Source organism: Ranitomeya imitator, chromosome 3, assembly GCF_032444005.1.
Source record: "Ranitomeya imitator isolate aRanImi1 chromosome 3, aRanImi1.pri, whole genome shotgun sequence".
NCBI classification, from domain to species: domain Eukaryota; kingdom Metazoa; phylum Chordata; class Amphibia; order Anura; family Dendrobatidae; genus Ranitomeya; species Ranitomeya imitator.
The window spans coordinates 525300390-525324834 of NC_091284.1; the positions used below are offsets into that span (position 1 = coordinate 525300390).

The 24445-nt window shown below is 43.7% G+C and overlaps 1 protein-coding gene across 2 annotated transcripts in view; it reads right to left on the reverse strand.

Annotated features, from left to right (window-relative positions):
• Window positions 1-24445, reverse strand: part of BBX (BBX high mobility group box domain containing) — a 123829-nt gene that overhangs the window by 9360 nt on the left and 90024 nt on the right. For both annotated transcript variants that reach the window (XM_069757770.1, XM_069757769.1), the window contains one exon: window positions 6764-6952. In XM_069757770.1, the coding sequence (XP_069613871.1) occupies window positions 6764-6952 (189 nt within the window). The remainder of the gene's footprint in view (window positions 1-6763; window positions 6953-24445) is intronic.

Sequence of the window (24445 nt, forward strand, 5' to 3'; positions counted from 1 at the left end):
CGATCAGAGCGCACACAGTGATCTGACAAATACCCAAAAATACAAGAACGAGCTCTGAGACGTGGAAACTCTGTAGACTGCACACCTGATCCTATCCTAAACACAACTAAAAGCGGCTGTGGATTGCGCCTAACAACTACCTAGGCAACTCGGCACAGCCTAAGAAACTAGCTAGCCTGAAGATAGAAAAATAGGCCTGACTTGCCCCAGAGAAATTCCCCAAAGGAAAAGGCAGCCCCCCACATATAATGACTGTGAGTAAGATGAAAAGACAAAACGTAGGGATGAAATAGATTCAGCAAAGTGGGGCCCGATATTCTAGGACAGAGCGAGGACAGTAAAGCGAACTTTGCAGTCTACAAAAAACCCTAAAGCAAAACCACGCAAAGGGGGCAAAAAAAAACCACCGTGCCGAACTAACGGCACGGCGGTACACCCTTTGCGTCTCAGAGCTTCCAGCAAAACAAAAGACAAGCTGGACAGAAAAAAAGCAACAAAAAGCAAAAAAGCACTTAGCTATACAGAGTAGCAGGTCACAGGAACAATCAGGAGAAGCTCAGATCCAACACTGAAACATTGACAAGGAGCAAGGATAGCAGCATCAGGCGGAGTTAAGTAATGAAGCAGTTAACGAGCTCACCAGAACACCTGAGGGAGGAAGCTCAGAAGCTGCAGTACCACTTGTGACCACAGGAGTGAATTCAGCCACAGAATTCACAACATATATGGAGCAAGAGTCTGTATGGGGCCATAATGTTTGTGCAGCACTATATGGGGCAAGTGTCTGTATGAGGCCATAATCAACGTTTGCGCAGCACTATATGGGGCAAATATCTTAATGGAGCATCTTATGGGGCCATAATCAACATTTGTGCAGCATTATATGGGGGCAAATATGTCTATTATATGGGGCTCCTGATTCAATATGGATATTCAAAAACACTTAACCTACTGATGTCTCAATTAATTTTACTTTTATTGGTATCTATTTTTACTTTTGACATTTACAGGTAGCTGCTGCATTTCCCACCCTCGGCTTATACGCGAGTCATTAACCCCTTCCCGACCTGTGACACAGCGTATGCGTCATGAAAGTCGGTGCCAATCCGACCTGTGACGCATATGCTGTGTCACAGAATGATCGCGTCCCTGCAGATCCGGTGAAAGGGTTAACTCCCATTTCACCCGATCTGCAGGGACAGGGGGAGTGGTAGTTTAGCCCAGGAGGGGTGACTTCACCCTCCCCCCCCCGTGGCTACGATCGCTCTGATTGGCTGTTGAAAGTGAAACTGCCAATCAGAGCGATTTGTAATATTTCACCTATTATAACTGGTGAAATATTACAATCCAGCCATGGCCGATGCTGCAATATCATCGGCCATGGCTGGAAACACTGATGTGCCCCCACCCCACCGATCGCCCCCCCAGCCCTCCGATCTGTCCTTTACACTGCTCCGCTCCCCTCCGTCCTCCTGTCCGCTCCCCCCGTGCTCTTGTCCGCTCACCCCCGTGCTCCAACCACCCCCCCTGCACTCCGATCCACCCCCCTGCACTCCGATCCACCCCCCAATGCTCCAATGCACCCCCCCGTGCTCCGATCCACCCCCCGTGCTCCGATGTACCCCCCCCCCCCGTGCTCCGATCCACCCCATCATACTTACCGAGCCTCACGTGGTCCGTCCGTCTTCTTTCCTGGGCGCCGCCATCTTCCAAAATGGCGGGTGCATGTGCAGTGCGCCCGCCGAATCTGCCGGCCGGCAGATTCATTTCAAGTGCATTTTGATCACTGCGATAAAACCTATCGCAGTGATCAAAATAAAAAAAATACTGAATGACCCCACCCTTTGTCACCCCCATAGGTAGGGACAATAATAAAATAAAGATTTTATTGTTTTCTTCCACTAAGGTTGGGGTAAGAACTAGGGTTAGGGTTAGGGTTTCGGTATGTGCACACGTATTCTGGTCCTCTGCGGATTTTTCCGCTGCGGATTTGATAAATCCGCAGTGCTAAACCACTGCGGATTTATGGCAGATTAAGGCTACGCTCACATTTGCGGCTTTGGACGCAGCGGCATCGCCGCAAAATAACGCACGCGTCATGTTTCCCTATCTTTAACATTGGGGACGCATGTGCGTTCATTTTCATGCGTTTCGGTGCGTTTTGCGACGCATGCGTCCTTTCGACGCACCTGGCAGTGCATTGCAAACGCAACATGTTGCATTTTTCCTGCGTCCAAAATTTTTAAAAAACACTTGCGTTGTATTTGCGTCGTTGAAACTTCAAATCCTCCATTGAAGTGTATTGGCAACGCAGAAGACGCAAGTACTTGCGTTGTTGTGCGTTGTAGGACGCATGCGTTCTTTACTTTAAAAATAGAGAAACTGAAAAGACAAAAAGGGTTGAACGCATGCGTTAAAAATGCATGCGTTCTACTTGCGTCTTTCGTGCGTTGCGTCCACGACGCTGCGTCCAAAGCCGCAAATGTGAACGTAGCCTTACCGCGGTTTTTCTGCGCATTTCACTGCAGTTTTACAACTGCGATCTTCTATTGGAGCAGTTGTAAAACCGCTGTGGAATCCGCAGAAAGAAGCGACATGCTGCGGAATGTAAACCGCTGCGTTTCCGTGCAGTTTTTCTGCAGCATGTGTACAGCGATTTTTGTTTCCCATAGGTTTACATTGAACTGTAAACTCATGGGAAACTGCTGCGGATCCGCAGCGTTTTCCGCAGCGTGTGCACATACCTTTAGAATTAGGCCATGTGCACATGGTGCGGATTTGGCTGCGGATCCGCAGCGGATTGGCCGCTGCGGATTCGCAGCAGTGTTCCATCAGATTTACAGTATCATGTAAACCTGTGGAAAACCAAATCCGCTGTGCCCATGCTGCGTAAAATACCGCGCGGAAACGCTGCGTTGTATTTTCCGCAGCATGTCAATTCTTTGTGCGGATTCCGCGGCGTTTTACACCTGTTCCTCAATAGGAATCCGCAGGTGAAATCCGCACAAAAAACACTGGCAATCCGCAGTAAATACGCAGGTAAAACGCAGTGCCTTTTACCCGCGGATTTTACAAAAATGATGCTGAAAAATCTCACACGAATCCGCAACGTGGGCACATAGCCTTAGGGTTAGGGTTGGAATTAGGGTTGTGGTTAGGGTTAGGGGTGTGTTGGGGTTAGGGTTGTGGATAGGGGTGTGTTGCGGTTAGGGTTGTGATTAGGGTTACGGCTACAGTTGGGATAAGGGTTAGAAGTGTGTTGGCGTTAGAAATGAGGGGTTTCCACTGTTTAGGCACATCAGGGGTCTCCAAACGCAACATGGCGCCACCATTGATTCCAGCCAATCTTGTATTCAAAAAGTCAAATGGTGCTCCCTCACTTCCGAGCCCCGACGTGTGCCCAAACAGTGGTTTACCCCCACATATGGGGTACCAGCATACTCAGGACAAACTGCGCAACAATTACTGGGGTCCAATTTCTCCTGTTACCCTTGTGAAAATAAAAAAATGCTTGCTAAAACATCATTTTTGAGAAAAGAAAAATTATTTTTTATTTTCACGGCTCTGCGTTGTAAACGTCTGTGAAGCACTTGGGGGTTCAAAGTGCTCACCACACATCTAGATAAGTTCCTTGGGGGGTCTAGTTTCTAAAATGGGGTCACTTGTGGGGGGTTTCTACTGTTTAGCCACATCAAGGGCTCTGCAAACGCAACGTGACGCCCGCAGAGCATTCCATCAAAGTCTGCATTTCAAAATGACACTACTTCACTTCCGAGCCCCGGCATGTGCCCAAACAGTAGTTTACCCCCACATATGGGGTATCACCGTACTCAGGAGAAACTGGACAACAACTTTTGGGGTCGAATTTCTCCTGTTACCCTTGGGAAAATAAAAAATTGCAGGCTTAAAGATCATTTTTGAGAAAATAATTTTTTTTTTTAATTTTCATGGCTCTGCGTTATAAACTTCTGTGAAGCAGTTGGGGGTTCAAAGTCCTCACCACACATATAGATTAGTTCCTTTGGGGGTCTAGTTTCCAAAATGGGGTCATTTGTGGGGGATCTCCAATGTTTAGGCACACAGGGGCTCTCCAAACGCGACATGGTGTCCGCTAACAATTGGAGCTAATTTTCCATTCAAAAAGTCAAATGGTGCGCCTTCCCTTCCGAGCCCTGCCGTGTGCCCAAACAGTGGTTTACCCCCACATATGAGGTATCGGCGTACTCGGGAGAAATTGCCCAACAAATTTTAGGATCCATTTTATCCTATCCTATATGTGAAAATGAAAAAATTGAGGCGAAAAGAAATATTTTGTGAAAAAAAAATACTTTTTCATTTTTACAGATCAATTTGTGAAGCACCTGAGGGTTTAAAGTGTTCACTAGGCATCTAGATAAGTTCCTTGGGGGGGGTCTAGTTTCCAAAATGGGGTCACTTGTGGGGTAGCTCCAATTTTTAGGCAAACGGGGGCTCTCCAAACGTGACATGGTGTCCGCTAAAGAGTGGAGCCAATTTTTCATTCAAAAAGTCAAATGGCGCTCCTTCCCTTCCAAGCCCTGCCGTGCGCCCAAACAGTGGTTTACCCCTACATATGAGGTATCAGCGTACTCAGGACAAATTGGACAACAACTTTCGTGGTTCAGTTTCTCCTTTTACCATTGTGAAATCAAAAAAATTGTTGCTAAAAGATAATTTTTGTGACTAAAAAGTTAAATGTTCATTTTTTCCTTCCATGTTGCTTCTGCTGCTGTGAAGCACCTGAAGGGTTAATAAACTTCTTGAATGTGGTTTTGTGCACCTTGAGGGGTGCAGTTTTTAGAATGGTGTCACTTTTGGGGATTTTCAGCCATATAGACCCCGTAAACTGACTTGTGAGGTGGTCCCTAAAAAAAATGGTTTTGTAAATTTCGTTGTAAAAATGAGAAATCGCTGGTCAAATTTTAACCCTTATAACTTCCTAGCAAAAAAAAATTGTTTCCAAAATTGTGCTGATGTAAAGTATACATGTGGGAAATGTTATTTATTAACTATTTTGTGTCACATATCTCTCTGGTTTAATAGAATCAAAATTCAAATTGTGAAAATTGCGAAATTTTCAGAATTTTCGCCAAATTTCTGTTTTTATCACAAATAAACGCATAATTTATTGACCTAAATTTACCACTAACATGAAGCCCAATATGTCACGAAAAAACAATCTCAGAACCGCTAGGATCCGTTGAAGCGTTCCTGAGTTATTACCTCGTAAAGGGACACTGGTCAGAATTGCAAAAAACGGCCAGGTCATTAAGGTCAAAATAGGCTGGGTCATGAAGGGGTTAAGTTTTCCCAGTTTTTTTGTGGCAAAATTAGGGGGGGGTCGGCTTATATTCGGGTCGGCTTATACTCGAGTATAAACGGTATATATATTTTAAAATGGCCCGCGCAGTAGCAGCTATTGGTGTATATAGAGGTGATCTGATAGCTGCTGTTGCGCAGACATCGGCGGCGCCTTCTTGCTGGAGAAGAAAAAAAAATGTCCTCCTCTAAGATGGCACCGCCCGCGCACCTATTTTGTTTCCACAGAAACAGGCCATATCAAGTTTTCAATAAGCTAACAGACAAGGTGATGTTATAGACAAGTTCGAGGGAGTGAATAAGTCTCCGATGCTCAGGGCAACAGATTCCTCTCATCCTGCAGATCTTGTTGCCTTTTTCAGTGGCCCTCATGTGCTTATGGTAGTTGTTACACAACACTAACCTCAGGCTCAACACAGCCTCACCCAGGCAGACCACAATCGTGTCAGATCCGTGCGGCTACCTCTGCCCTCGCAGGTCTCAGGACCACTCCTCAGGACTAGTTTTACTGCTATTGGGTTGGTAGCATTGTCTCCACTATGGGAGTGGAGATGCGTCCATATTCATCACCTTAGGCTACGTTCACATTTGCATTGTGCGATGTTGCGTCGGTGACGCAACGCACACAAAAACGCACAAAAACGCACGCTAAAACGCATAGTTTTGCGACGCATGCGTCCTTTTTTGCTGAATTTTGGATGCAAAAAAAATGCATCTTGCTGCGTCCTCTGCGCCCTAACGCTTGCGGCAAAAAAAACGCATGCATCGCAAAACGCATGCAAACGCATGTCCATGCGCCCCCATGTTAAATATAGGGGCGCATGGGTCGCCGCGGCTGCGCCCGACGCAGCCTGGCAGAACGCAAATGTGAACGTAGCCTTAGTGAGCGATACCATGTGACCGCTGAGCACAGGAAGAGCTGCAGGCAGGCGCCGGTGGCCGGAACGAGATGCAGTGCCAGCACTGACAGCGTGCAGGTAGGTATGTAACCCCATGAGTAAGACCCGGGAGGGTCGAAACGTTGGGTTTCTATCTACACGTATTTTTCTGTGGCAACCTTTTCTTTATCCTAATAAATTTGTTGAATACCTTTTGCATCATACCAATTCTGAGTGTGCAGTAATTTTTGATGCATGATTATTTGGGCCACAAGGTCCGTTTTACCAGCACCTCCCTGTCCTTGACCTGAGTGCGCACCATTATCCCCTTCTAGCAAAGCAAACAAAACAGAAAAACAAGTAAAGAAACCTGGGGGGGGGGGGGGGGGGGGTTTGGGGATACACAAGCTTGATCCGAATGCTTTCTGTGTGAACTGCAAAAATCGAACATCATACTATCAAATAAGTATAAAGTTTAGGCACAACAGCTGTTACATAAAAAAACAAACAAAAAAAACAACAAGAAAAGCAATCAAAGTGTTTCTTACCCAAAGCTGGGGCAGATGAAGGCTGACCGTCCAGAGACCTGACCAGATGTGTTATTTTAGTTTTTCTTGCTTTCCTCTTCTGACTTCCCACCAGAGGTTCCTGTGTTGCTGTAGGCTCTGGAATGGCAGGGACAGGATTGGAATTGTTCCTCAGTGCATCATCAGTGGGGTTCTTGTCTTCTGCTATGGCTAGACCAAAAATAAAAATGATACACTTTAACTTAAATAAAGAAAAAAAAAAAACTTTCATAAATCCTAACTAAAGTAGTTGGTAAATAAAAGTAGTATTAGTTAATTATCCAGTAAAAAGCTAAACCCCTAATCACCAGTGGTTTAGGATTTGAAAACGCAGCTAGAGAAAACTTGCTCATAGAGAAGATACCTCTGGCAGTGGCTAATCTTCCCTGAAAACAAAAAGATCAAGCATTGAAATTCAGCGTGTTTGGATGACTTCTCTAAATGTGTATCGGTGAGGCCTTTAAAAACAATGAATCCATTCCAAAATTATAACACTGACCTACAAGGCCATCCATACTCTGTTTCCTCCATATACAGAGGCATGTAAAAGTAAGTTTGGGCACCCATGGTCAAAATTAGTTTTATTGTGAACAGTTAGGCAAGTTGATACATTTCCTTTGTATTTTAGGAGATACACACACACACACATGTGTGTGTATATATATATATATATATATATATATATATATATATATATATATATATATATATATATATATATATATATATATATATATATATATATATATATATATATATATATATACACACACACACACACACACACACACACAGTGCCTACAAGTAGTATTCAACCCCCTGCAGATTTAGCAGGTTTAATAAGATGCAAATAAGTTAGAGCCTTCAAACAAGAGCAGGATTTATTAACAGATGCATAAGGCCATGTTCACACTATGCGGTTTTTACTGCGGAACCGCGGCGATTTTGCCGCTGCGGGTCCGCAGCTGTTTTCCATGCAGGGTACAGTACAATGTTACCCTATGGAAAACAGAAACCGCAGTGCACATGATGCGGAAAAACCCGAAAAAAACCGCGCAGAATTGCTGCGGAAAAAAAGAAGGACCATGTCATTCCTTTGTGCAGAATCGCAGCGAGAGGCCGGCACAGGTCGAGAGAGAGACAGAGACAGAGAGAGAGAGAGAGAGGTCGAGAGAGAGAGAGAGATCGAGAGAGAGATCGAGAGAGATAGAGAGATAGAGAGAGTGTGAGTCATGGAAAGATAGGAGGCGCCGGAGCGGACCGGAGATGCCCATCCGACCTGACCAGCAGCGGGACCGCCCCTGGGTGAGTATAATCTAACGTCTTTTTCTCCTTTTTCAGGTAACATCGGGGGCTTATCTACAGCATTACAGAATGCTGCAGATAAGCCCCTGATGCCGGTGGGATTACCTCACCCGCGATTTTCAGGGTGACAGGTTCCCTTTAATAAACGTTTTGTTACTTTTTCATATCCTGTGGTTATGAAATAGAAAATCCTAAACCATTAGCGCTAAATCCCTAAGCTCTCTGTCGGTCCATCAAAAGGTTGGAGCATAATAAGCCATACTAAGAAGTCCCCGTATTGAGCCCACTAAATGGCCCTTAAATAAGGAGCCAAACAGATGGACGAAGCCGCTGCGACGGCGATACGCGTGGGGTTTTCCTCACACACCCTATTCTGTCCCAATGCCGGTTACATTTGGGCATGGACATCTGCATGGCTTTTTGTAGCCAGACCATCTCTGGGCTCCAGCTTGCGTTCTCCTCGTTTCAGCTGAGTATTCAGGGCATGACATTGCCCCCATCATTTACATAGGTTTTCACCTTTGCCATCTGTTTGGCTCCTTATTTAAGGGCCATTTAGTGGGCTCAATACGGGGACTTCTTAGTATGGCTTATTATGCTCCAACCTTTTGATGGACCCACAGAGAGTTTAGGGATTTAGCGCTAATGGTTTAGGATTTTCTATTTGTGCGCTTTTAGAATACTATATATGATTCCCTTCTAGCTATGGTATACTATTTTACCTATATGTGGTGATATAGGTCTATGCTGACCCAGTGTACTATGTTCTAGACTGTTTCCATATTTAGTCTGTGCAGATATATTACATTTGAATAGGGGTGTTTTGTACACATTTGTTACATTTTAATTGTTTTTATGTGTTTTGCTGTGGTGTTTAATAAACGTTTTGTTACTTTTTCATATCCTGTGGTTGTGCGGGCCTGTTTGTAGTCCAATCTGTTTTCTTCTTTTTTGGTAGTATATTGCCCAGTAACGTAGTATATTACCCAGCCACGTAGTATATTGCCCAGCCACGTAGTATATTGCCCAGTCACGTAGTATATTACCCAGCGACGTACTATATTACCCAGTGACGTAGTATATTGCCCAGTCACGTAGTATATTGCCCAGCTACGTAGTATATTGCCCAGTCGCGTAGTATATTGGCCAGTCACGTAGTATATTGGCCAGTCACGTAGTATATTGCCCAGACACATAGTATATTGCCCAGACACATAGTATATTGCCCAGACACATAGTATATTGCCCAGTGACGTAGTATATTGCCCAGCCACGTAGTATATAGTAGAGCCACGTAGTACGGTATATTGCCCAGGCACGTAGTATATTGCCCAGCACACAGCCACGTAGTATAGAGACTTAAAAAAAAAAACATATACTCACCTTCTGAAGACCCACTGGAAGTCCTGCTATACTCACCATCCACTGCCTTTGCCGCTCCTCGCCACGCTCCCGGGACCGCTCCATTGCAAGCGGCAGTTCCCGGTCCCAGGGCTGGTGTGAGCAGGACCTATGACGACGTTGCGGTCACTTGACCGTGACGTCACGGCAGGTCCTTGTCGCACACCAGCCCTGGGAGCAGAAGCTGCCGCTTGCAATGGAGCGGTCCCGGGAGCGTGGCGACTGGAGTGGGAAAGGCGGCGGATGGTGAGTATAGCAGGTTTTTTGTTTTTTTTTTATTATTTTGAACATGACATTTTTACTATTGATGCTGCATAGGCAGCATCAATAGTAAATAGTTGGGGACACACAGGGTTAATAGCAGCGGTAACGGAGTGCGTTACACCGCGGGCCGTTAACGCTGCCATTAACCCTGTGTGAGCGGTGAGTGGAGGGGATTACGGAGCGGGCGCCGGGCAGTGAGTGCAGGGGAGTAGGGGAGGGACTAATCGGACTGTGCCCGTCACTGATTGGTTGAGGTAGCCATGACAGGCAGCAGCCGAGACCAATCAGCGAACGAATAACCGTGACAGAAGGAAAGACAGACAGACGGAAGTGACCCGTAGACAATTATATTTATTATCTGTTACATTTTAAAAATGTAAAAATATAAAATGGACTGTAGCAGAAGTTTGCACAACCTTGGAGATTTGTGTGCTCAGATAACTTTGACCAAGGTTTCAGATCTTAATCAGCCTGTTAGGGTTATGGCTTATTCACCATCATCACTAGGAAATGACAGGTGATGCAAATTTCCCAGCTTTATAAAAACCCAGCTTCCTCCAACCTTGTGCCAAAAACAGCAGCCATGGTTTCTTGTAAGCAGCTGCCTAGCACTCTGAAAATGAAAATAGTGGAGGCCCACAAAGCAGAAGGCTATAAGAAGATAGCAAAGCGTTTTCAAGCTGCTCTTTCCTCAGTTCGAAATGTAATTAAGAAATGGCAGTTAATAGGAAAAGTGGAGGTCAAGATAAAATCTGGAAGACCAAGCAAAATTTCAGTGAGAGCTGCTCCTAGGATTGCTAGAAAGGCTAATCAGAACTCCTGCTTGACTGTAAAAAAAGTACTGCAGTGCGCAGGCGCCGGGAAAGGTCAGAGAGGCCCGACACCTGCGCACTGCAGTACTTTGCTTTGCCCTCAACAGGGCAGACAAAGTACGTCTGCGCCGGAGCCACAGCTTGAAGAAAAGAAGAGGACGTCATCATAAGAAGATGGGAGGCCCCGGACCGGGACGCCCATTGGACCGGATCGCAGCGGGACCGCCCCTGGGTGAGTATAATCTAACCTCTTTTTCTTATCTTTCAGGATACATCGGGGGCTTATCTACAGCATTACAGAATGCTGTAGATAAGCCCCTGATGCTGGTGGGCTTAGCTCACCGTCGATTTTGGGGGTGACAGGTTCCCTTTAAAAATCTGTGGCTAGACCTCAGATAAGCAAGACGACCCAGGAATGTCACAGAACTGGAAGAATTTTCTAAGGAAGAATGGATGAAAATCCCTCAAACAAGAAATGAAAGACTTTTGGCTGGCTACAAAAGGCGTTTACAAGCTGTGATGTAGAGTCCTTGACTGTAATTTAGATTTAGGCGGGGGAGGAAAGGTGTTGTCCAGCCAGAAAACCCATGACTGAACAATGGGAAACACAAATAAGGCAATATTATTATTGCCCATGTTATGATTATATGATCCTTATTTTTTTTGTGGTTCTTTGTTTTGAATGCTGCAGTTGGATGATGGTAGAGTATGATGGCTCAGCTGCTGCTTAGACATAGGCAACATCTAGTGCTGGAGAATACACTGGAACCATGACACTGCATGGCACACTTTCTACATGGTGAAGGGTCCTCAGGTAGTTGTACACACACAACTTACTTATACATGCCATACTTATTGCATTCTTCAAGAAGATGAACTAAGTAAAAGTGTAAATGTGCTTTATCTACTAATGACAGAATATAAATGAAGCTAAAGTTCACAACAAGACTTTTAAAGTAATAGCAATGAAGCAAAGTCCAGTCAATGGAACCTGTAAAAATACAGCAGTGTGGGGTTGTTGAAATAATGTCTCAAAGATAGAGTGAAGAAAAAATAGTATCTCACAAAAGGTTTAAACTTAAGACTTAGAACTTTAGAGGCCCCATGTACCAGCTAGAAATCAAATGACCCCACAAGTGAGAGATTCGGGTGCTAGACCAGATCTATGCAGCCATGATGCCCACATCTTTTCACATTTAGCCATTGCTCTCCTCTTACAGTAAACTTACATGTGAAGCGACCAATTTATTTTACTCTTGACGTCAGTTGTGGTTGGTGGCGATTCCTGCAGCCAGTGTTACGCTAGCTGCTTCCCGGCCATGGGCAAGAGTCCAGCTATAGGATCTCATATTCTTCGGGTGACACATCTTCAACTTGTCCAAGAATGGATACATAGGCAGTCGCACCCTGATAAATTGTGCTTATTTTATCTACTACTTTCCCTCAAAAATTTCAGAGTTTGGGACACCACATCATATGAAGAATTCCAGAGTAAGTCTAACATCTAACATAATAGCGAGTGCTTCATAGATTGTACTATAAAGGACAATGCTAATTTATTTATATATCAATAGGGAAAATGGGGGTGATTCAAACTTTTGTAGTCACGTTTGTTTTTTTATTATTTTCTTTTTATTCTATGCTCTAGTCCACTGGGAGACTTAAACCCAAGATTATTTGATCTTTTGTACTCTATACTGCCTATACTGCAATACAGGAGTACTGCAGTATGTAGGGAAATTAAATGGGGTTCCACTTTCAGGAACGAGGGCCCCAAACAATTAGATGCTTGGAAAAGGAAAACAAAGAGAGGTACCTTTCACCGATCCAGGAGCATGGTCTAAGAGGCTTCTGTCAGTACAGCATTGACAGGTATAAAGCACTAGATTGTGGCCCGATTCTAACGCATCGGGTATTCTAGAATATGCATGTCCCCGTAGTATATGGACAATGATGATTCCAGAATTCGCGGCAGACTGTGCCCGTCGCTGATTGGTCGAGGCAACCTTTATGACATCATCGTCGCCATGGCAACCATTATGACATCTACGTCGATACTGTGCCCGTCGCTGGATCAGAAACGTGGGATTTCTACGTCCTTTATGACATCATCGTCGCTGTGCCCGTCGCTGATTGGTCGAGGCCTGGCGGCCTCGACCAATCAGAGACCTGGGATTTCCAGGACAGACAGACAGAAAGACAGACAGACAGACAGACGGAAAAACCCTTAGACAATTATCTATATAGATTGCAATGCCGTATACCGTATTTTTCAGACTATAAAATGCCCTTTCTTCCCAAATTTTTTTTGGGTAAAATGGGGGTGTGTCTTATAGTCAGAATATACTTCCAAAATACTGTGGCGCCGATCCCGGTCCTACGCTGCAGGGCGATGCAGCCTCCCTTCCCAGGCTGGTGCGGGCGGGGGATTCTCCTGGATCTATCTGCCGCATTTGACACTGTGGATCACCAGCTCCTTCTCACTATGCTCCGCTCCATAGGTCTCAAGGACACAGCCCTCTCCTGGTTCTCCTCCTACCTCTCTGACCGCTCCTTCACTATCTTTTGCTGGATCCTTTTCCTCTCCTCATCCCCTTACTATCGGGGTTCCACAGGGCTCAGTCCTGGGCCCCCTCCTTTTCTCTCTATACTCTGCCCCTATTGGGCAAACAATCAGCAGATTTGGTTTCCAGTACCATCTCTATGCTGATGACACCCAATTATACACTTCTTCCCCTGACATCACCCCCACTCTAATTCAAAATACCAAGGATTGTCTGTCTGCTGTCTCTAACATCATGTCCTCCCTCTATCTGAAACTAAGTCTCTCCAAAACTGAACTACTTGTGTTTCTGCCCTCTACTAACCTCACTCTTCCCAACATCGAAATTACCCTGGAGGGTTCAACCATAACTCCCAAGCAGCATGCCCGCTGTCTTAGGGTCATATTCGACACCAAACTTTCCTTTACTCCCTATATCCGATCACTTACTCGCTCCTGTCACCTGCATCTTAAAAACATCTCCAGAATCCGACCTTTTCTCACCTTTGAAACTGCTAAGACTCTTACTGTCGTTCTTATTCATTCTCTTCTGGACTACTGCAACTCTCTTCTGATCGGTCTCCCTCTTACCAAACTTTCTCCTCTCCAATCCATCTTGAATGCGGCAGCCAGGGTCATATTTCTGTCCAGCCGCTTCACCGATGCCTCCATCTTGTGCCAGTCATTACACTGGCTGCCCATTCGCTACAGGGTCCAGTATAAACTGATCTCTCACAAAAGCTCTCCACAGTGCTGCACCGCCTTGTATCTCCTCTCTCATCTCTGTCTATCACCCTACACGTGCCCTCCGTTCTACAAATGACCTAAGACTAAGGGTGCCGTCTCACAGTGGCACTTTGGTCGCTACGACGGCACGATCCGTGACGCTCCAGCATCGCACCATTATCGCTCCAGCGTCGTAGACTGCGGTCACACTTCGCAATGCACGACGCTGGAGCGATAATTTCATGACGTGTTTGCGATGTAGAAGCTGTTGGTTACTATGCGCACATCGTATACAATATCGTGCACACCTTTGTTACACGATTCGATCATGCCGCCACAGCGGGACACTAGACGACAAAAGAAAGTTTCAAACGATCTGCTACGACGTACGATTCTCAGCGGGGTCCCTGATCGCAGTAGCGTGTCAGACACAGCGAGATCGTAAGTATATCGCTGGAACGTCACGAATCGTGCCGTCGTAGCGATCAAAATGTCACTGTGTGACGGTACCCTAACACCCCCCGTAATCCGAACCGCGCATCTCCGTCTCCAAGACTTCTCTCGTGCTGCGCCAGCTCTCTGGAATGCACTTCCCCAGACGATCAGACTGATAGCTAGCACCGACCTATTCCAGCGCGCTTTAAAAACCAAATTTCTTCAAACAAGCCTACCACATCAACTATTCAGTAAACTAACTTTGCCCTGTTCCCTCCTTCCAAATATTATTCTGAATCTGCACCCTACTATTCTTCTGTCTTCACACCCTCCATGCACATGATAACTGCACTTGATACTTGACTATTGCACTTAAAAACACGGGCTGATGACCGGATCATGCAGCTTTATATGAAAATCCCCATTATAATTGCCAGACCTGAAATAACAAGCACTTTTCACCCATTGTGTCCCCACATTTCCTTGTAGATTGTAAGCTTGCGAGCAGGGACCCCACCCCTAATGTCACTGTTTACATTGTCTTTAACTTTTACTGAATTTATTGTCTGTACATGCCCCCGCTTAATTGTAAAGTGCTGCGGAATATGTTGGCGCTATATAAATAAAAAATTATTATTATTATATCGCTGTAATCATGCTGACCCAAAGAATAAAGCTGCCCTATCACTTTTACCACGCGTGCAATGGCATAAAAAACCCTCAAGAAACAATTCCTGAATTCCAATTCCTCGTTTTTGTTCACTCTGCATCCCGAAAATCAGAATAGAAAGCGTAAAAAAACAAAACAAAAAACCCTAAAATGGTACCAATAAAGATGTCAACAAGTCCCTCACATGACTGTCAGAAAAAAATATCGAAAAATTAGAGCTCTCAGAATATGGCAATGTAAAATCTATTTTTTTTGCAAACAAAAACGTCTTTTAGAATGTGATAGTAGCAAAACTAAAAAACTACAGGTGCTTCTCACAAAATTAGAATATCATCAAAAAATTACTGTATTTTTCCAATTATAAGACGCACCCCAAATTTTGAGGTGAAAAATAGGAAAAAAAAAAAACTTTTTTAATAAAATGGTGGTGCTTCTTATAATCCATGCGTCTTACTGATCACCGGGAGTCGTAGCTGCAGTGAAGCGGGGTCCAAGGGTTGCTGCCGGAGGAGGCAAAAGTGGAGCGTTGCTGCAGGACTCAGGCTGGGATGAGGGGGTGTTCGGATGTGCCAGCGAGGGTTCTGCCGACATTTTGTGAAAGCCCAGAGCCCCTGCACTTACATAGTTTACTATGCGGTGCACTCCGGGAAAAATCGCACCAGGGGCGCGCATGTGCAGATGGAGATCTCGGCACCAAGATCTCAGGAGATGAGATCTCATCGCTGAGCGCTATTTGTAATGGCTCTATATAGTATCTGAGAGTCACTTTTTGTATTGAAGAACTGAAATAAATTAACTTTTTGATGATATTCTAATTTTGTGAGAAGCACCCCTGTATATAAACCAGCTCTTGCTGTAATGGCACACAGACCCAAAGAATAAAGTCGTCTAATCACTTATACCGCACGAGGAACGGCATAAAAAATGAATAAAACAAATTCTTCACCTGCTGTTGACTTGTTTATTCTGCTTCCCAAAGATCGCAGTAAGGCTCAGTTCACATTTATCCTGCGTACTGAGCTGAGAACTTACAGAGGGGTTTAAGTGTAAATTTATGAAATACGTGATTCAGACAGAACCACCGATGGAGGAGTCCCTATAATGAGGCAGATGGAGGCACTTTGGATGCCGTCTGTCCTATGATCTGGTGGTGTCCATCTTTTGAAGTGTGCACAGTTTTGTGCACCTCTGAAAAGAAGGACAATGCTGAACAAAGGCCAGACGGAGACCAGAGATACTCTGCTGCCTCATTATAGTCAATGGATCCCTTGGGTTTCTCATCTGAATCACGTAATTTGGAGATTTAGATGTAGACTCCGATGAAACTGCTCAGTATTGTGATGGAAATATATAAAATATAGATTCACTTGCATAAATACATTATATACTAACAGCTAATATATACATTATAATCAATTGCTTAAAATGGCTGCCGCAGAAAAGACATCTTTCCAGAGATGAAGAGGAACAAAAGATGTCAACTTTGGCCTGATTACAAAAATTGACATTTATACGTTAACTAGCTGAAGAGCCCGGCGTTGCCTGGGCATAGTAAATATCTGTGGTTAGTTATAGCACGTCACTTCTCTTATTTTCCTATCACGCCTCTCATTTTCCCCCTCACATCTCTCATTCTCGCCTAACACTTGTCATTTCGACCTCACATCTGTCATTTTCCGATCACTACACTATTTTCCCTCACTCCTCTCATTTTGCACTCACACCTTTTCATTTTCACCTCACACCTCTCATTTTCACCTCAGTATATACATGTTTGTCATCTCCCTTATATATAGTATACACCTGTATGTCATCTCCTGTATATAGTATATACCTGTATGTCATCTCCCCTGTATATAGTATATACCTGCTGTGTGTCATCTGCCCTGTATATAGTATATACCTGTATGTCATCTCCTCCTATATATAGTATATACCTGTATGTCATCTCCTCCTATATATAGTATATACCTGTATGTCATCTCCTCCTATATATAGTATATACCTGTATGTCATCTCCTCCTATATATAGTATATACCTGTATGTCATCTCCTCCTATATATAGTATATACCTGTATGTTATCTCCTTCTATATATAGTATATACCTGTATGTCATCTCCTCCTGTATATAGTATATACCTGTGTGTCATCTCCCCTGTATATAATATATATCTGTGTGTCATCTCCTCCTGTATATAGTAGATACCTGTATGTCATCTTCTATATATAGCATATACCTGTATGTCATCTCCTCCTGTATATAGTATATACCTGTAGGTAATCTGCTCCTGTATATAGTATATACCTGTGTGTCATCTCCTCCTGTATATAGTATATACCTGTATGTCATCTCCTCCTGTTTATAGTATGTACCTGTATGTCATCTCCTCCTTTATATAGTATATACCTGTGTGTCATCTCTCCTGTATATAGTATATATCTGTGTGTCATCTCCCCTGTATATAGTATATACCTGTGTGATCTCCTGTATTAGACCTCGTTAACACGTTATTTGCTCAGTATTTTTACCTCAGTATTTGTAAGATAAATTGGCAGCCTGATAAATCCCCAGCCAACAGGAAGCCCTCCCCCTGGCAGTATATATTAGCTCACACATACACATAATAGACAGGTCATGTGACTGACAGCTGCCGTATTTCCTATATGGTACATTTGTTGCTCTTGTAGTTTGTCTGCTTATTAATCAGATTTTTATTTTTGAAGGCTAATACCAGACTTGTGTGTGTTTTAGGGCGTGTTTCGTTTGTCAAGTTGTGTGTGTTGAGTTGTGTGTGGCGACATGCATGTAGCGACTTTTGTGAGATGAGTTTTGTGTGGCAACATGCGTGTAGCAACTTTTTGTGTGTCGAGTTGCATGTGACAGGTTAGTGTAGCAAGTTGTGTGCAGCAAGTTTTGCGCATGGCAAGTTTTGCGCGTGGTGAGTTTTATGTCTGGTGCCTTTTGAGTATGTGCAAGTTTTGTGTGAGGCAACTTTTGCATGTGTTGCAAATTTTGTGCATGTGGCAATTTTTCCGCATGTGCAAGTTTTGCGTGTGGCGAGTTTTCCATGAGGTGAGTTTTGCACTTGTGGCGAGTTTTGCGTGAGCCTATTTTTTGCATGTGGCGAGTTTTGCGCGTGGTGAGTTTTGAGCGGCGACTTTTGTGTTTCGACTTTTATGTGGCGAGGTTGGTGTATGTGTGGTGAAATGTGTGCTGAGGGTGGTATATGTGTTCAAGCACGTGGTAGTGTGTGGCGCATTTTGTGTGTGTGTTCATATCCCCGTGTGTGGTGAGTATCCCATGTCGGGGTCCCACCTTAGCAACTGTACGGTATATACTCTTTGGCGCCATCGCTCTCACTCTTTAAGTCCCCCTTGTTCACATCTGGCAGCTGTCAATTTGCCTCCAACACTTTTCCTTTCACTTTTCCCCATTATGTAGATAGGGGAAAAATAGTTTGGTGAATTGGAAAGCGCGGAGTTAAAATTTCACCTCACAACATAGCCTATGACGCTCTCAGGGTCCAGACATGTGACTGTGCAAAATTTTGTTTCTGTAGCTGCGACACCTCCAACACTTTTCCTTTCACTTTTTTCCCCATTATGTAGATAGGGGCAAAATTGTTTGGTGAATTGGAACGCGCGGGGTTAAAATTTCGCCTCACAATATAGCCTATGACGCTCTCAGGGTCCAGACGTGTGACTGTGCAAAATTTTGTGGCACACACACACACACACATTCAGCTTTATATAGTAGATTGCTTAATCAGCCTGTTGCTATGCCTTAACCACAATATTTCATATATTTAGATAACCATTAACAGAGAAGCGTGATCATATGATCATTAATTAACCTCCCCTTCTATATTCAACTATAAAAGCATATGTTACCATAACAAAGCACTGGCATTGAGAGAATGTTATTCTGTCACCTTGATGTTCGGTGTCATTCTTCCGAGCTCGAATACTTAGCCTATTTGGGAAGGGACGCAGCACATGGGGATAGATTTATCCAAACAAATCTCTTTAACAATATAGAGCACAGGATAAATATAGACCAACATTTTATGTTAACTGATCCCAATAAAAGCCTCCAACACTGAGCACAACATGGCTGATGCTTCCACATAACTGCTATTTACCTCTATCTAAGGAGAACATATATCTTGACAATAGATAGATAGATAGATAGTAGAAAAAATGAAGGCAGCACTCCATAATTATCCAAAGTGAAAAACTGAGTTGTTTATTCAGACCCACATGTCTGGTCATCGTTTCGGCTCACATTTTTTTCTACTTTGTCCAATTTGGGCAAGTGTTGGACCATCTTGCCCAGGAGGCCTGGCACCCACCGGTGAGCATTGTGCTGTTCTATAGATATATATATGTCCTTTCCTTCATACACCCTAAACATGTGGGTGTACCCTGAGGTACTCTCACATACTGTAGTTTGTAGAGTCTGAGGCCATGTGCACACGTTCAGGTTTTTTCACATTTTTTTTTGCGCTAAAAACGCTATAAAAACTCATTAAAAACGCATACATTATGCATTCTATCATTTAGAATGCATTCTGCATGTTTTGTGCACATGGACGCGTTTTTTTCCGCGAAAAAAACGCATCGCAGTAAAAAAATGAGCATGTTCATTATTTTTGCGTATTTTCTGCATTTTTCCCGCAATTCTATGCATTTGGGAAAAAACGCACCAAAAACGCGTCAAAATCACGGTAAAAACGCATGCGGATTTCTGGCAGAAATGTCCGTTTTTTGGTCAGGAAAATTTCTGCAAGAAATCCTGACATGTGCACATACCCTGATTCCGTACCTATTTCTGGGCAGGTATTGGCAGAAATTGAACCTCCCCTTGAATTGTATTAGGGACTCATACACACAGATGTACCTTTGGGGCATGCACACCTCAGCAAACTGTTGCTGAACTGCTCAATGACCGGCTGAACTCTTTGAAAAGTCGGTCAAACTTGGGGTCACATCAGGGAGGACACCGTGCAATATTGTTGCAAACATTTTTGGATGGCCTCAAAACTTTTACGGGTCATGGCAATAGAGTGTTTTATAAAACATCAACACTCCAATATTGCTGAAGTTCTAGCTTTTTCACGATCCCCATTTGAAGGACCAAGCCAAAAAACATCATAATTTGTACTGCGTCTACAGGGGTGCAGTTAGAAAATCAAGGGCGGTTTTGTGCCAAAATTGCTGGGCTTACAAATTTGTTTGGGCCACCATGCGGTTTATAAAAGAGGGGAAAAAGACTTTGAAAAAGTCCATTTCTGTGAGCCTGGTGGTGTCAAATTTGATTCCCGATTGCGTCACAAAATCAGGAATAAGTGACTCAGTCTTTTGGCGGGTGAGGTTCATACAGGGTCAGTGACGATGGGTGCTGGTTCAGTTTCTTTCCTGGAGCGTCTGTGTGGTGGTTCAGCATCACTTGAGGAAGAGTAGGAGGAAAAATAAAGGAAGGTGGGATCCTCGCTATCAGTTTTGGAGGCAAGGAAGGCATATGCCTCCTCCTCTGAATACAGTGAATGGGATGAGCAGGACAGTGAGCACCAAATTTTATTCAGGTGTGTGTATGTGTGAGAGTGCTTGGTGTATTTTTTTTTTTTTTATTTAGAAGAGAAAAAAAAAATCTAGAAAGAAAAAGATTAAAATAAAAAAGCAACAACCGGAGGTTGATCACTGATGTGCGTCAGTGATCACTGCTCGAAGGCTGTAGAACGCAAACATGGATGAGATTCTTTTTTTTACGAATGCTCTGACACTAACAAACTCAATTCAGTAAAAGATACTGTAACATAGTAACATAGTTAGTAAGGCCGAAAAAAGACATTTGTCCATTCAGCCTATATTCCATCATAATAAATTCCCAGATCTACGTCCTTCTACAGAACCTAATAATTGTAAGATACAATATTGTTCTGCTCCAGGAAGACATCCAGGCCTCTCTTGAACCCCTCGACTGAGTTCGCCATCACCACCTCCTCAGGCAAGCAATTCCAGATTCTCACTGCCCTAACAGTAAAGAATCCTCTTCTATGTTGGTGGAAAAACCTTCTCTCTTCCAGACGCAAAGAATGCCCCCTTGTGCCCGTCACCTTCCTTGGTATAAACAGATCCTCAGCGAGATATTTGTATTGTCCCCTTATATACTTATACATGGTTATTAGATCGCCCCTCAGTCGTCTTTTTTCTAGACTAAATAATCCTATAGTAGATGACAATTACTACGTTATATTTTCACTGTCCCTAATCTAAATTATTTTTTTATTCTTTTTTTTAAAAAACAAAACAAAACAAAAATAACCCAACAACAAGAGAAAAAAAAAATCTAGAAAGAAAAAGATTAAAATAAAAAAGCAACAACAAGAGGTTGATCACTGATGTGCACCAGTGATCAGCGCTTGATGGCTGTAGGACAAACGCACAGATTTGATTTTTTTTTTTTTTTCGGGCGCTGACCCCAACTCTGTAGTTTGCAAAGGTTACTGCAATATATTTCACTGTCCCTAATCTAAATTATTTCTTTTTTTGTGAAAAGAGAATAAACAACAACAACAAGAGGCCGGTCAGTGAAGTTAGTCATTGACCAGCGCTTGACGGCTGTAGGATGCATGTACGGAAGCGGTGCAAAAGGGATAAATAAAATAAGACAGATTAAAAAAAAAAGTCCTTGCCAAAAGCGAGCGCGGGTGCTAACACAGGTCTGCGACTAAAAAGCGGTTTGATTATTTTCATACAATTTCCATTTATTTTGGTGTTTTGATAACGGGAAAAATTTTTTTTTTAAAAAATCCTAAACGTCAGGACTTGCCACAAACCTATAGATTCTTCTGCAAACTCTGATGTGACTCATCGGCAGGCAGCTTACTTTCTTTCTCCATTAACATCAATAGGAACTGCGTGATTGACAGGTGGCAGTTAGGTGGTTAGTGACATAATGAAAGGTCCTTATGCTTTCAAGAAACTTGCAGTGGAATTTCATTCATCAACCGTGTTTCCCCAAATTAACGTTATGGCTTTGCGGAAGAGTCTTACCATATTTTTCGGTTTATAAGACACACCGGATTATAAGATGCACCCCAAATTTTGAGGAGAAAAATAGGAAAAAATTTTTTTTTTAATAAAATGGTGGTGCTTCTTACAATCATGCGTCTTAGGTAACGTTCACACTAGCGTTACGTTAATTTGCGTCGGGCGACGTTTTTTTTGTTGCGTTGTGCGACGCATGCGTCTTTTTTGCCGCAAGCATCGGACCAAGAAAACGCAACAAGTTGCATTTTTCTTGCGTCCGAATTTCGGCAAAAAACTACGCATGTGTCGCAAAACGCAGCGTTTTTGCGTGCGTTTTGCCGCGTTTTTGCGTGCGTTGTGCGTTGCGTCGCCGACGCAGCGGCGCACAACGCTAGTGTGAACGTAGCCTTATTGCTTACTGGTGGGTGGTGGCTGTGGTGAAGCAGAGTCCTAGGGTTGCTGCTGGAGGAGGCAAGAGTGGAGCGTTGCTGCAGGCTAGGATGAGGGGGTGTTCGGATGTGCTGCTGCATGTGTTCGGTGGTGTGGGGGCTCCGCCGTCATTTGGTGAAAGCCCAGAGCCCCCGAACTTATATGATTTACTATGTGGTGGACTCTGGGAAAATGGCTGCCAGGGGCAGCGTATGTGCAGATGGAGATCTTGGTGCTGAGATCGCCGCCTGCAGCAGCCATTTTCCCGGAGTCCACCGCATAGTAAACCATGTTACCAGGAGTGTCTTTTTCATGGTTCAGACATCAAGAAAAGGAGTTTGTGCCTTATTTTGCCCAGGAAGACAAGTTGGTTTATTGCATCAATGTCAAAGGTTGATGGGTCAATTCCAAATCCAATATGATTTAGTGCAATGGCATATTTTTATAGATTCTTCAAAAAGAAGTCTCAAAGCAGTTTTACTCCACAATGGCGGTTTTTAGGGTATGTGCACACGTCAGGATTTCTTGCAGAAATTTCCTGACAAAAAACGGACATTTCTGCCAGAAATCCGTATGCGTTTTTCCGCGTTTTTTGTGTGTTTTTTTTTTTGCGTTTTTCCCCAATGCATTAACCCCTTTCTGACATCTCATGTACTATCCCGTCGAGGTGGGGTGGGCCCGTATGACCACCGACGGGATAGTACGTCATAGCGATTGGCCGCGCTCACGGGGGGAGCGCGGCCGGGTGTCAGCTGCCTATCGCAGCTGACATCTGGCACAATGTGCCAGGAGCGGTCACGGACCGCCCCCGGCACATTAACCCCCGGCACACCGCGATCAAACATGATCGCGGTGGGCCGGCGGTACAGGGAAGCATCGCGCAGGGAGGGGGCTCCTTGCGTGCTTCCCTGAGACCCCCGGAGCCCCCCGAAGGTCTCTTACCTCCTGCCTCGCTGCAGGCCCCGGATCCAAAATAGCCGCGGCATCCGGGTCCTGCAGGGAAAGAGGTGGCTTCTGAGCAGGCACTGTGAAGCCTGGAGCTGTGCAGGTCAGATCGCTGATCTGACACAGTGCACAGCAAAGTGTCAGATCAGAGATCTTACACTATAACATGATGCCCCCCCCCTGGGGCAATGTTATAGTGTAAAAAAAAAAAAAAAAAAATTCCTACCCTCCCCCCCCCCCCCCCAAAAAAAATAATATTGTTCCTATAAATACATTTCTTTATCTAAATAAAAAAAACAACAATAAAAGTACACATACTTAATATCGCCACGTCCGTAACGACCCCACCTATAAAACTGTCCCGCTAGTTAACCCCTTCAATGATAGCGGTAAAAAAAATTTAAAAAAAAAAAAAAAAAAAAAAAAAAAATCGAGGCAAAAAACAACGCCTTATTATCATACTGCCATACTGGTACTGCTGAAAACGTCATCTTGTCCCGCAAAAAAACGAGCCGCCATTCAGCATCATCAGAGAAAAAATAAAAAAGTTATAGTTCTAGTATAAACTAGTTTTATCATATAAAAGCGCCAAAATATAAAAAAATGATATAAATGAGGTATCGCTGTAATCGTACTGACCCGAAGAATAAAACTGCTTTATCCATTTTACCAAACGCGGAACGGTATAAACGCCTCCCCCAAAAGAAATTCATGAATAGCTGGTTTTTGGTCATTCTGCCTCACAAAAATCGGAATAAAAAGCGATCAAAAAATGTCACGTGCCCAAAAATGTTACCAATAAAAACGTCAACTCGTCCCGCAAAAAACAAGACCTCACATGACTCTGTGGACCAAAATATGGAAAAATTATAGCTCTCAAAATGTGGTAACACAAAAAATATTTTTTGCAATAAAAAGCATCTGTCAGTGTGTGACGGCTGCCAATCATAAAAATCCGCTAAAAAACCCGCTATAAAAGTAAATCAAACCCCCCTTCATCACCCCCTTAGTTAGGGAAAAATTAAAATTTTTCAAAAAATGTATTTATTTCCATTTTCCCCATTAGGGTTAGGGCTAAAGTTAGGGTTGCGGCTAAAGTTA